The sequence below is a fragment of the Thamnophis sirtalis genome, unplaced genomic scaffold (genome assembly GCF_051295495.1).
Source record: "Thamnophis sirtalis isolate CommonGarterSnake01/CBP01778 unplaced genomic scaffold, rThaSir2_p1.2 scaffold_3, whole genome shotgun sequence".
NCBI lineage: Eukaryota > Metazoa > Chordata > Lepidosauria > Squamata > Natricidae > Thamnophis > Thamnophis sirtalis.
Window position 1 is genome coordinate 156,040,501 of NW_028261383.1, and position 13,359 is coordinate 156,053,859.

A 13,359-nucleotide genomic window follows, 5' to 3' on the forward strand; every position below is an offset into this window, starting at 1 on the left:
AAAGCAGGGGTGTCAAAGTCAAGGCCCGCAGGCCAGATCCAGTAAACGGGGTGCTTAAATCCAGCCCATGGGGCCGGGCCAGAAGTATCAAAGGACTGGCCCGGGGTGACTCTGCCAGCCCAAAATGGCACATTTTCATTTGGCAGAGTGCTGCAGGAGGCCATGGAGGGTGAAAATGAAGTCCAGGGGAGCCATGTGCAGGCTCACCTTCCTGTGCCCTGTTTGGGCCAGCATCAGCAGCGTAGTTCTCTGTGGGCCAGCAGTGGGGGGGCGTGGAGGGAGGCATCTGTCCTGTCTCCCTCCACGGCCCCCTGCTGCTGGCCCATGGAGGAGAACTACAATGCTGACCCGGCCCTCGAAGAAATCCAGTTTGACACCCCTGGTGTAGAGGTATTGAATTGGATGCAGACATAAGAATGATTTTTTCCTTCAGTGGAAGAGAATAGCAATAGCACTTAGACTTATATACTGCTTCACAGTGCTTTACAGCCCTCTCTAAATGGTTTAGAGTCAGCATATTGCCCTCCAACAATTTATGTCCTCAATCTTTCCCAGCTGTATGTCCTTTAGATGTGTTGGGCTGCACTTCCATATTTTTCAGCAATTCCAGAGAAAAGTATTTCTTAGGAATCTGAATTCTTCATTTAAAACTAATTTTTGCATTCAGGTAACACATGCTATAAACCAGGGGTGTCAAACTAATTTCATTGAGGGCCACATCAGGGCTTTGGTTAACCTCAAGGAAGGGTGGGCAGCTTTGGGTGCAGCTGACTGGGTGGTGTGGCCAGCATGACGCTACTCCCCAAACTGCTGGCATGTCTCCCCTTCGCATTGGGTAGACTGGGCTGAAGCCACACTGGCCTAATCTTTCCTCTTCACAATGGATAGACTGGGTGGGAAGTCATGCGGGCCTGATAATAAATTTTATTCATAAACACTTTTGAAAAAAAGTGCATTGTCAGGGTATACCAAATAAAAAAGACCAAAAAAAGAAGGGTGGTGTTAAACATCAACATACAAGCTAATAACAATAATAATGATATAGTAACAATAGTAATAATATAAACAAGCTTTTAGCTAATTTTCTTCTTACATTAAAATATGTACATTTTGGTTGATTATTGTAATTATTTACCTTCTTATTTTCAGTGCTAACATTTAGGATCTTACTTTTCTCTAATTCCCACCTCTTGCTTCTAGCCATTCATAGAATTTATTCCAAATCGTATAATATTCTGTATTTTCTTGATCTTTAATTTTAAGATCTTTCCTCTTCGCAGTGGGTAGACCAGGACGGCCCTGCAGACCGGATCCAACCACACTGCATGTCAGATCCGGCCCGTGGGCCTTGAGTTTGACACCCATGTTATAAACTATGCACCTAATATCTGCTCAGAAATTGAGTTCACTGGGAGTTATTTGGAAGAAAGGTTGCTTAAGGTTCCAGAAAGATATTGTGCTATTTGGAGGAACTGAAACGATGAACATTCCAAAGTCAGAGGCTGGATATAGGATGGCTCCCAGGTTAACAGTAGTTAACAGAAACAATTCAAGTTGATTTAGTGGCTAGCATTTATAAAAAAGCATCCATTCGGACAATGTCCTGGTAGGGTCCTATTGAGAAAATGGACCTGGATGGGCTTCTCTTAAAGGCCTCCTGCTCTTCTCGGACAAAGTTCTTCTAAGCAAAGAAGTCCAAGTAAATCTGAGTGGAAAGCCTAAAATGCTTTGACCTCAGTAGTCCTTCACCAGATCCTCAGTGCCCAGCCTTTGCAGCCTTTGTAGGGCACACTCAGCTTGCAGACGAGCTTCTGGTTCAGGGTCCCAACAGTCTTCCAGGAGCTCTTGCAAAGAAATAGCTACCTAGAGGACAGGAGAGAGAAGAGGAACAGCAAAGGTCAGGAAAAGAAGAACTCCTTCTAGAACAGTGTTTCTCAACCTTGGCAACTTGAAGATGTCTGGACTTCAACTCCCAGAATTCCCCAGCCAGCGAATGCTGGCTGGGGGATTCTGGGAGTTGAAGTCCGGACATCTTCAAGTTGCCAAGGTTGAGAAACACTGTTCTAGAAGACTTAGAACCTAGAGTAACAGATTTGGAAGGGACCTTGGGGGTCTCCTAGTGCAACCCTCTGCTTGAGCAGGAGATCCTATACCATTTCAGACAAATGGCTGTCCAGTCTCTTCTTGAAAGCCTCCAGTGTTGGGGCACCCACAACTTTTTAAGGCAAGCCATCCCACTGGTTAATTGTTCTAACTGTGAGGAAATTTCTCCTTAGTTCTAGGTTGCTTTTCTCCCTGATTAGTCTCCATCCATTACTTCTTGTCTTGCCTTCTGGTGCTTTGGAAAATAGGTTGAATCCCTTCTTGTTTGTGGAAGCCCCTCAAATACTGGAACAATGCTTTCAAGTCTCCCCTCATCCTTCTTTTCACTGGACTAGACATAGCCAGTTCCTGCAACCGTTCTTCATATATTTTAGCCTCCAGCCCCTCTAATCATCTTTGTTGCCCTTCCCTGCACTCTTTCCAGAGTCTCCACAGCTTTTATGTGGTGGATGTACTATTCAAAGTGTAGTCTCACTAAGGCTTTATAAAGCTTCACGTGATCTTCTATCTCTCTATTAATGCAGCCTAGGATTGCATTGACTTTTTTGGCTGCTGCTAACACTTCGTTGGCTCATATTTAACTTCCTCCCTAGTGTCTTATTCTAGATCCATGATGGCAAAACTATCGCACACATGGGCATGCTCGCAACAGCCAGCTGCTCTTCCGGGTTCCAGCATGCACATGCGCGTGCCAGAACCCAGAAGAGAGCAGCTGTCCGCCATGCTTGTGACAGAACCCGGAAGAGCAGTTGGCCGCCACACACATGAGCATCAGCCAGCTGTTCTCTTCCGGGTTCTGGTGCTCCAGTGTGTGCGCACGCACATGCATGCCCACACACGCTCCAGTTTCGGAACTCGGTTCCATAAAGGTTGACCATCTCTGTTCTAGATGCTTCAGTTTGCATCCTTCTCAGCCAGTGCTGATGAAGACCTGGGTACCCAATGCATGTGGAAGGTGTAGCAAAAGCTGTTGCAGGAGATGTGACATGGGGGTGCAAATAGGCCTCCTGTATCTGGAATAAGGAATCTCAAGAGAGCTTTTGCGGCTATGCATTCTGGTGAGACCCCATCTCTAACACAGATGTTGGGAAACGTGATTTCTCTGCACATAACTAGGCAGACTTTGGACTTGAGAAAGCGATTTTTTTCAAAAGAGAATCTTGACATCCTCCCAGCTGCAAAGGGACATACAATTCTGAAATCAGGCTTTCATTTAATGTATAAGAACCCTCCTTTTCAAAGCAAAATCTGCCGTTGGTTACTCCAAGCGCCTTCTATTTCAACTATTTTTAGCACAAGGCAAGGGAGCTATTTTGTTTCTCCTGCCACTAATAAATAGGGAATAAAATTCTTAATGAACTAATGTAAAATACCCAGAGTTCTACCAGTGGATCCAGTGGATTAACTTCTATTCTCCTTGCTGTCGTTAAAAGATCATGGTTTTGTTCACTGAGCTCCCCTCTTGCCTTTAGCCCCAAATCTTTTCCCTCCATTAAAGTTCTCTAGGAGCTTGTTCCATCGTCCCCTGCGATAATCACCTGATGGATTTGTCCCCATGACAGTTGCTTCTGCAGCAACTGCAGCAATCTTTGGCTATCCTTTTTTGTTAGAATAATCCAGAGGTGGGGAACTATGGTCCTTTTATGATTTGTGGACTTGAACTCCCAGAATTAATGGCTGGTTCAGGAATTCCAGGAGTTGAAGTCCACATGTCATAAAAGAGCCATTGTTCCCCACCCCTGAATTAATCCCTCCCATCCCTTTCACTGCATCTAGAGCCTCAGTGCAGGAAAAATATTGCCCAAAAGTCAAATACAGGCTTGTCCTATCTGTGGCCTTCAGAACTGACAGGGCCGACTTTTCAGCCCGTGTTCTCTCCTTTTTCCCTTTTTTGGCAGAGAGACAGGGCTAAGGCACAAGCTGTGTTCTCTCGTGGCACGACAAAACCACGCTCGACTAAAGCGCGCCCGATTAAACTGCGTCGCTGACGTCATCAACAGGGCGACAACAGCGAGCGCGGAGAAAGAAGGGCGCTTTAAATAGCGCTTTGAAAGCAAGCCGATTCAAGTTAAGGTAAGGGTTAGGTTTAGGGTTAGGTTTAGGGTTAGGTTAAGGGTTAGGGTTAGGTTAAGGGTTAGGGTTAGGTTTAGGGTTAGGTTAAGGGTTAGGATTAGGTTTAGGGGGGTTAGGTTTAGGTTTAGGGGTTAATTTTAGGTTTAGCGTTTACAGCGTGCTTCTGTCTCCGCGCTGTTGTCGCCCTGTGATGATGTCAGCTACGCGGTTTCGTCGAGCGCGTTTTAGTCGAACGCGGTTTTGTAGTGGAACCATGTTCCCTTAGCCCTGCAGGGTTTAAGGTAAAGGTTCGCACATATGTGCTAGTCGTTCCCGACTCTAGGGGGCGGTGCTCATCTCTGTTTCAAAGCCGAAGATCCAGCACTGTCTGAAGATGTCTCCGTGGTCATGTGGGTGGCATGACTGAACGCTGAAAGAACACAGAACGCTGTTACCTTCCCACCAAAGGTGGTCCCTATTTTTCTTCTTGTATTTTTTACATGATTTCAAACTGCTAGGTCGGCAGAAGCTGAGACAAGTAATGGGAGCTCACTCTGTTACGTGGCGCTAGGGATTCAAACCGCCAAACTGCCAACCTTTCTGATCAACAAACTCAACTCCTGGTCCATCCTCTTTAGGAGTGTAGCTGCCAACATGTTGTCTAAAGCCTACTGCCCCGTATTCAAACCTACCTGTGTTGTGGACTTACTTGCCCAAATCTTGTCCAGGCTGGTGGGATGATTGGTCTTCGCCTTTCCTCAACAGTCAACCTTCGCAGCTCACTGTACGTAGGGCTGCTACCTAATTCTGCTTCATAGGCGAGCTGGAATGGGGGAATGCTGTTCTCTGAAGAGGCAAAAATGGCCTGTTTTATCAAAGCAGGGTTTGTGCGAGCGCACATGTGGGCCAAGCATAGCCAGTGCATGAATAGCAAACTTATTGCTTCAGCTGTCTTCTTCACGCTTCACAGCACCTACCCATTTCATAACAAAATTTCACTTCCAAATAATTGCTGCATTGCTTGGACAGTGGTGGTCCCTGTACTCAGGGTTGCAATCTGTTAGTACAGGTCAGTGTTTCTCAACCTTGGCAACTTGAAGATGTCCGGACTTCAACTCCACTGGTACAGGTAGTCCTCCATTTATGGCTGCAATTGAGGCCAAGGTTGCCGTTGTTAAGCAAGACAACTGCATTTTCCTCCATTTTAGGACCTTTCTTGCCACAGTTGTTAAGTGAATCTCTCCAGTTGTTAAATTAATACCACGGTGGTTGAATGACTCTGGCTTCCAGACAGTTGCCAAGCATCTGAATTTTGATCAGGTGACGGAGGATGGTATGCAAGGGTCGTAAGTGTGAAAAAATAGTTATAAATCACTTTTTAGTGCCTTCGTAACTTTGAACGGCCACTAAACAAACGGTTATAAGTTGAGGACTACCAATAAAGGAGAGTCAGCAGGTTGCACTGCAATGACCACTAATACCACTATTCACAAAAGGAAAGGCAGAAACACAGAAACTAGCTATCCATTTACAGTTGCTGGTACTGAAAATTATCAAGAGAAAGTCGTCACTTATAAAGCCCTTCATGGTATTGGACCTGGGTACTTGAGAGACCGCCTGCTGCCAATTACCTCCAATAGACCGATCAGATCCCACAGATTAGGCCTCCTCCGAATTCCATCCGCCGGCCAATGCCGACTGGCGACTACCCGGAGGAGAGCCTTCTCTGTGGCTGCTCCGACCCTCTGGAACGAACTCCCCATGGAGATTCGAACCCTCACCACCCTCCAGGCCTTCCGCAAAGCCCTTAAAACCTGGCTATTCCGACAGGCCTGGGGCTAAAGAGCTTCTGCCCCCCTCCTCGAATGGTATGGTTGTTATGTGTTTTAAATTGTGTACTGTTATGTTCGTCTTTTTATCCCCTGTCTGTACCCCTTTCCTTAACTGAATTGTGAGCCGCCCTGAGTCCCCTTCGGGGAAAAGGGCGGCATATAAATGTAATAAATCCAATCCAATCCAAAGTGATTCATAGGAGTTACTATACCAAAGGAAATATTTAGTGTGTTGCTGCCTATTTTCATCCTGTCACCTTTTTTGGGGGGGGGGGGTTGAGCCTTGCATGTATTACTGAAGGCAAAGATTTTCTTTAGTGTCATAAAATGTGCACTTCCTTGCTCTTACCTGCAGAGCAAGCAACCTTTCTCAGCCTTGTCAACTTTAAGACTTGTGGACAAACTTCAGGTATGCTGACTGGGGAATTCTAGGAGTTGGTTCACATATCTTAAAGTTGACTGCTGTAGAGGGATAAAGACTTTCAGACACATACTGCTATTAAACGTTAGTGGCCTCTCAGTAACAAATGTTCATCCGGTCTACAAATAGTTCTCAACTTACAACTGTTCATTTAGTGACTGTTCAGAGTTATAGTGGCACTGAAAAAAGTGACATGTGACCAGGGGTAAAATGCTCTAAAGTCTGCTACCAGTTTGCGCAGGGATGTGCTACCCCACAGCACTGAAAAGGGAGGATTAAGAAGCATTTTCTGAGTCTGCAAAGGTAAATAGAACAGCAAGGGGGGAACAGCTGTGCTGTGCAGTTTAGATTCACTAGGAAGCAGGACTTCCTGCTTTCTAGCAAATATAAATCGCATGGCACAGCTGATTGTCGCATTTTTTTTACTACCAGTTCAGGCGAACTGGTAGCATTTTTTATTACCGATTCAGGCGAGCCAGTTCAAACGGGTAGCATTTCACCCCGGCTTATGACCATTTTTCATACTTACAACCATTGCCGCTTCCCCATGGTCATGTGTTCAAAATTCAGACCCATGTTTATTACGGTTTTGCAGTGTCCTGGGGCCATACAATCCCCTTTAGGGACTTTCTGACAAGCAAACTCCATGGGGAAGCCTGATTCACTTAACAACCACGTGACTCACTTAAGAATTGCAGTGATTCCCTCAACAACTATGGCAAGGAAAGTCATAAAATGAGACAACTCACTTAAGAAATGTTTCATTTAGCAACAGAAACCTTGGCCTCAATTGTGGTCGTAAGTCAAGGACTACCTGTATTCCAATCCAGCCTCTACTCTTAAGAAAAAGACTTTTGCATGGGGGACACTGCCCATTCCCTGGAGACAAGCTCTAACTTATTAACTTGGGAAATGCAATATTTTTCTCCTTCAACAATCTTTTCTCTTTAGCCACGGGTCTTGCCAGGAGACTAGGAGTCTGGCTGATGCCGAGAGAGGTTGGGGTGCTTTTGCTCATGTTGCTCCATCAATGACTCTGTCTCATTGTACAGAGATGAGTCACCGTACCGCTGGAAATGATGTCTCGAAGCAACAGAACAGAAGGCTCTTGTCTCAAGGGATTTAAAAGGTCACACAAAGTCTGGAGAAGAGAAGGAGGAAGAGGATGCAGAATGAGACTGAGTTCAATAAGACCAAGATCATATAATTCCACCCCGGAAGTCTGCAGTTCAGCTTTATCCGTTCAAGCTGAACATGTCCGCATTTGTTGTTGATCAAGGGCAGGATGTGCTCCTAAATTGCCACCAGATGGCAGCATACCCCACACCATTATCACCACTGTTATGCTCGCCCTCCCTTCCTTATCTCTTGGCAGAGCTGCCTAGCCAAGGTAGGATAAATTGTCCTTTTGCAGCAAAACAGGAATAACTATTGCCACTATCCAAAATCAGGCCAAGTTATAATGAGGTGCCTCAAATAGGCAAGGGGTGACCATTCATGACTTCACCATGTGAAAGCTCTTCTCAGTTATTAGTGCAACCAGTTGAGACCATAATAAAGGTCGGAAATCAAGTTCTCTCCTGCCCATGGGTGAAATTCAGCAGAGAAACAGTAGTGAAAATTTTGAATGGTTGGGAGAACCAGAAAATACCACCTCTGGACTGGCCCCAGAGTGGGGTAGGAATGGAGATTTTGCAATATCCTTTCAGAGGTGGAACCGGTAGTGGAAATGGTGACTGGGTCTCCGAACCGGTAGGGACGGTATTTTTGCCACGCCCCCAACTGGTTCTCCAGTTGCTGCAACATGGTGGGGTTTTTTTCACCTTTTTAATTGTTCCTATTTATAGGCAAAATTGTGCGCACACTGAACCGGCAGTAGTGCCGGCAGAAACCCACCCCTGTATCCTCCCAGGAGTGGGGAGGGAATGGGGATTTTGCAGTGTCCTTCCCCTGCCACACCCATCAAGCCATGCCCACAGAACTGGTAGTAAAAAAAATTGAATTTCACCACTGCTCCTCCCCCTTCAAAGGAAGATAAGTGGGAATGGAAGAATACCAGGTTATAGCAGCCCTTTGGCTGCCATGCCTGTTATAGATGGGCTGCATTTGTGAAGAAGCAGACTATGGATCAGTTTCTCTTTTATTGATCAGAACAACAGGGCACAGTTTCTGTTAGTAAACAAAAATAGGCTTATCAAGAATATTTGTAGCTCAGGGTTGAAATGGTGCTCTATGAACTTGGTTTTCTTGTGATGCGACCCAAACTAGGTAACATCACCCATGTTTGGACTCCTCAAAAATAGGCTTACTTTTTTTTTAACTTGCATACCAATCAGTGGTGGGTTCCAGATCCCGTTGCAACCGGTATGGTGCAATGGGGCTGGGCGTCCACCACATGAACGCGCCCGGCACACACGCGCACACACACAGCGCACGCATGCGTACTTACTGGCAGCAATACTTCAGCTGCTCAGCGGAGCATCGCACAGGTGCCAAACGCTCCGTGTGCATGTGCCGAAGCCCCGAACAGCTCAAATACAGGTAAGGAGCGCGGGTGGGCAGGTGGGCCCTCCGAAGCACCGTACCGGAATGGTACCTAGTGCCTGGGGATAGCAGCAGCAGCAGCAGGCAAGTAGCATGGAGGGAGGGAAGAAAGAGAAACCGCTGCTTCCCCCATAGCCAGCTGCCGCCTCAATCGGCTGTACTAGCACTGTAGCCTCATCACCTCTTTTCAGGAAGACCCGGTCAAGAAACAAAGACTGTGAACTAATGGAGCTCTACTGCAGTGGTTCCCAATCTTCCCAATGCCACGACCCTTTAATACAGTTTCTCATGTTGTGGTGACCCCCAACCATAAAATTGGTGTCTCAGTTCCTAAGACCATTGAAAATATGTATTTTCCGATGGTCTTAGGTGACCCCTGTGAAAGGGTCATTTGACCACCAAAGGGGTTCCGACCCACAGGTTGAGAACCGCTGCTCTACATTATTATTATTATTATTATCGCAACAACAGAATTGTATCACAGCAGCCAGTTGTTTCGCTGGATTTGGCATTCATTGCTAGTCGGGTCCCACCCAGGGGCCTAGGACGTCGTAGCGTATTTTCGTAATATGCGTGCAGATCCAAGTAGTGCGACTTTTTGCATTTGCCTGATGGTGATTTTGTCAATTTTTAACTGTTTTAAATGTAATTCCAGTGCTTTTGGAATAGCACCCAGGGTGCCAATAACCACTGGAATTACCACTGCTGGTTTGTGCCATAATCGTTGAATTTTGATTTTTAAGTCCTGGTATTTCGTGATTTTTTTCATATTCCTTCTCATTGACCCTGCTATCACCTGGTATTTCAATGTCTATGATTGTAACCTTGTTTTTCTCAACCAGTGTGATGTCTGGTGTATTATGCACCAGTATTTTGTCCGTTTGTATGCGAAAATCCCACAAGATCTTGACCATCTGATTTTCGGTGACTTTTTCAGGCTGATGTTCCCACCAGTTTGTTGCTGTTTTAATATTATAATTTTTGCACAAATTCCAATGGATCATTTGCGCTACTGAATTGTGCCACAATTTATAATCAGTCTGCGTGATTTTCTTACAGCAGCTGAGGATGTGATCAACAGTTTCATCAGCTTCTTTGCCAAGTCTGCATTTGGCATCATCAGAGGATTTTTCAATTTTGGCCTTAATGGCATTTGTGCGGATAGCTTGTTCTTGCGCAGCCAGGATTAGTGACTCTGTTTCTTTCTTTAATGTACCTGCTGTTAACCATAACCAAGTTTGTTCACTGTCCACTTTATCTTTTATTTTTTCCAGAAATTGGCCATGCAATGCTTTGTTCTGCCAACTCTCCATTCTTGATTTTATCACATCTTTTCTGTATTCTTGTTTCGTCTGTTGGACCTTCAATAGATTTTTGTTCTTTACTTCGATTAATAGATGTTCTTGACTTTCTTTTAAATAATCAGCCAGTGCATGTTTTTCTTCTTCAACTATTTGCTTCACTTGTAATAATCCTCTGCCACCTGATTTTCGGGGCAGGTACAGTCTATCAGTATCACCACATGGATGTAAACTGTAGTGCATTGTCATTAGTTTCCTGGTTTTTCGGTCCAAAATGTCCAAATCAGCTTGTGTCCAGTTAACTATACCAGCTGTGTATCTTATAACTGGTATTGCCCAGGTATTTATGGCCTTGATTGTATTTCCACCATTCAATTTAATTTCAAAATTTTCCTAACTCTGTTGGTGTACTCTCCCCTGACAATAGTTTTTACTTCTCCATGCTTGATGTTATCCAACTGCAGAATGCCTAAATATTTGTAGGCTTCATTTTCATTGCATTTAATTAGTTGGCCATTGGGCATTTCAATTCCCTCACATGTAGAGATTTTGCCCCTTTTTATGGATACCATGGCACATTTTTCCATGCCAAACTGCATTGAAATATCGGTGCTGAATACTCGGACTGTGTTTGTCGGTGATTGGATTTCTATTTCTGACTCTCCATAGAATTTCAAATCATCCATATATAATAAATGAGAATTTTTTTCAGCTTCTTTGGCTTGGTTTGGTAGCCTAATTTCATTTTTTTTTTAAGATTACTAATAGTTGGATCATTGCGATGATGAAGAGAAGAGGTGAAAGTGAATCACCCTGGAAAATTCCTTGCTTGATATTAACCATTCCGTAGATCTCATTCCCTACTGCCAACTCAGTTCTCCACTGTTTCATCTTTGAAATATATTGTGCATAGAATTTTTAAAAATAGTTTTACTTCAATTTATTCTGTGTGGAATAGTTTGAAATGTTTTACTTCAATTTATTCTGTGTGGATTCTTTTTTTAAATTGTCTTAGACTATTTAAAAAAAGATTCTATCCAAAATACAAAATACCAGCTGCAGTTATTCACTTAAGAACTGTGGCAAGAAAGGTGGTATAGTCACCAAAGTTACAATGGCATTGAAAAAAGTGACTGATGACCATTTTTCACATTTAGCGACCATTTTCACACTTAGCGACCGTTGCAGCATCCTCATGGTCACGTGATCAAAATTTTGATGTTTGGCAACAGTTACAATTTATATTTGTAAATTGTAGTTATGTTGAAATAAAAAAAATACAATACTATTTTTGCATTGTATGAAAATTTTTGTTGCTCCGTATAAAATTTTTAATCAAGCCCCCCCCCCCCCCCCGGGGGCAAAGGTGTCCCTCTTTACCAGTCTGAAAATCTGGTCACCTTAAGGATGGAGTCACTGAAGCAGTAGGCATGAGTTTAAATGGACTCCAAAGGATGGTAGAGGACAGGAAGGCTTGGAGCAGTGGTGGGTTGCAGGTGGTACGCCCTGGTACAGGCGTACCGGAGCCTGCCCAGAACACCAGGTACCATTCCGGTACTCTGCTCCGGAGGGCCTGCCCGCCTGCCTGAGCTCCTTACCTGTCCTTTAAGCCTTTGGCGCTTCCGCGCACATGCATGGTGCAAATTGTACCTGCGCAATGCTCCGCCGAGCAGCTGGAGCATTGCGGAGGCTTGCGTAAGCGTTGCAGTCAAATAGGACACATGCACGCACACTGCACGTCCATGTGGGTGACACCGGGCCCGTTCCAACCGTACCGGATCCGGAACCCACCACTGGCTTGGAGGAACGTTGTCCAAGGGGTCACAATGGGTCGGACCCGACTTCACAACTAACAACAAAAATACCAATTTGACTCTCAAACTGAATCTTATCAGATGTAATTTCAGTGTCTGGTTATGGTAAGGGCTCACCCAAAACAACCTGGAAGAAGTGAGTACATTCTCATTTCTGGAAAAAATATTACTACTTGGAATCAAAACTATTCTTATCCTTTGGGAAAAAAGAATCAACTATACCCTTCATATTAAGAAAATTTGATATCATTAGGACTATAATCCTAGTTAATTAACAGTGGGAGGGAATAAACCCCAGAAGAACATATTAAGTGTTGTGTCCTCCATGTAGGATCCCTTTATGGGGTACAGAAAAAGCCTTCCTTAGCACAAACGATGAAGCTAAAGTTTATTTAGTTGAGGCCCCTAATGAAGATGCAAATGTCTTTGAAGAAAACCTAATGCTTGGAAAAATGGAAGATTGAAAAAGAAGCCGTATGAAGACAGAAAGTAACTGTAACTCCTATGCCAGTGATGGCTGACTTTTTGTTCTCGGGGGCCGAAATTGTGTGTGTGTCCCCACACTCACAATGCAATGCGCCCCACCCCCCTGCACATGCGCACGACCCCCATGGGATCAAAAATATTTGTGGGGCGTGGGGGACACGCCCCAACGCTTCTCCCACCCCCTTGCTGAGCCCCCCCCCCCAAGCGTGCATGTCTCCCACATGCTCAGCAGAAACCTAAACATCAGCTAACTGGTGAGAGGCGTGTGCGCATGCACGGTGGAGCTGAGCTGGACAACGGCTCACGTACCCGCAGAGAGGGCTCCACATGCCATAGGTTCGCCATCATGGTCCTATGCATTACACAAGCCCAGGCTTATGAAAACAGAGAGAAACCATTATTAACCGAATAGAGTAAAACGATGACTGTTAGGTAAGCCTAATCCTAACATTGACTATGAGTCAGGAAGAAAGTTGGAAACCTGTGAGTAAGTCTTGAGTTTTAAAACAGATGAGGACTATCTAATCTGCAGGGTATCCCCATTGTCAAACCCACCCACACGAGTGAACTAGCAAGAGGTTAGTACAGGTAGTCCTCAACTTACAGCAGTTCATTTAGTGACCGTTTGAAGTTATAACATCATTGACAAAAAGGGACTTGTGAACTTTTTTCATACTTACAACTGTTGCAGCATCCACATGGTCACGTGATCAAAATTCAAATGCTTGGCAACTGACTCATATTTATGACCGTTTTGCAGTGTCCCAAGGTCATATGTTCCCCTTTTGTGACTTTCTGACAAGCAA

General features: G+C 44.7%; 1 protein-coding gene across 1 annotated transcript in view; it reads right to left on the reverse strand.

Moving 5' to 3' along the window:
* Positions 1-783: 783 nt before the first annotated feature.
* AMHR2 (anti-Mullerian hormone receptor type 2) overlaps positions 784-13,359 on the reverse strand; it is a 40,961-nt gene continuing 28,385 nt past the window's right edge. The window contains exons 9-10 of the mRNA XM_087707882.1: positions 4,865-5,001; positions 784-1,863 (exon numbers count right to left, since the gene is read on the reverse strand). Coding sequence (XP_087564008.1) covers positions 1,735-1,863; positions 4,865-5,001 — 266 coding nt within the window. The 3' untranslated portion in view covers positions 784-1,734. The remainder of the gene's footprint in view (positions 1,864-4,864; positions 5,002-13,359) is intronic.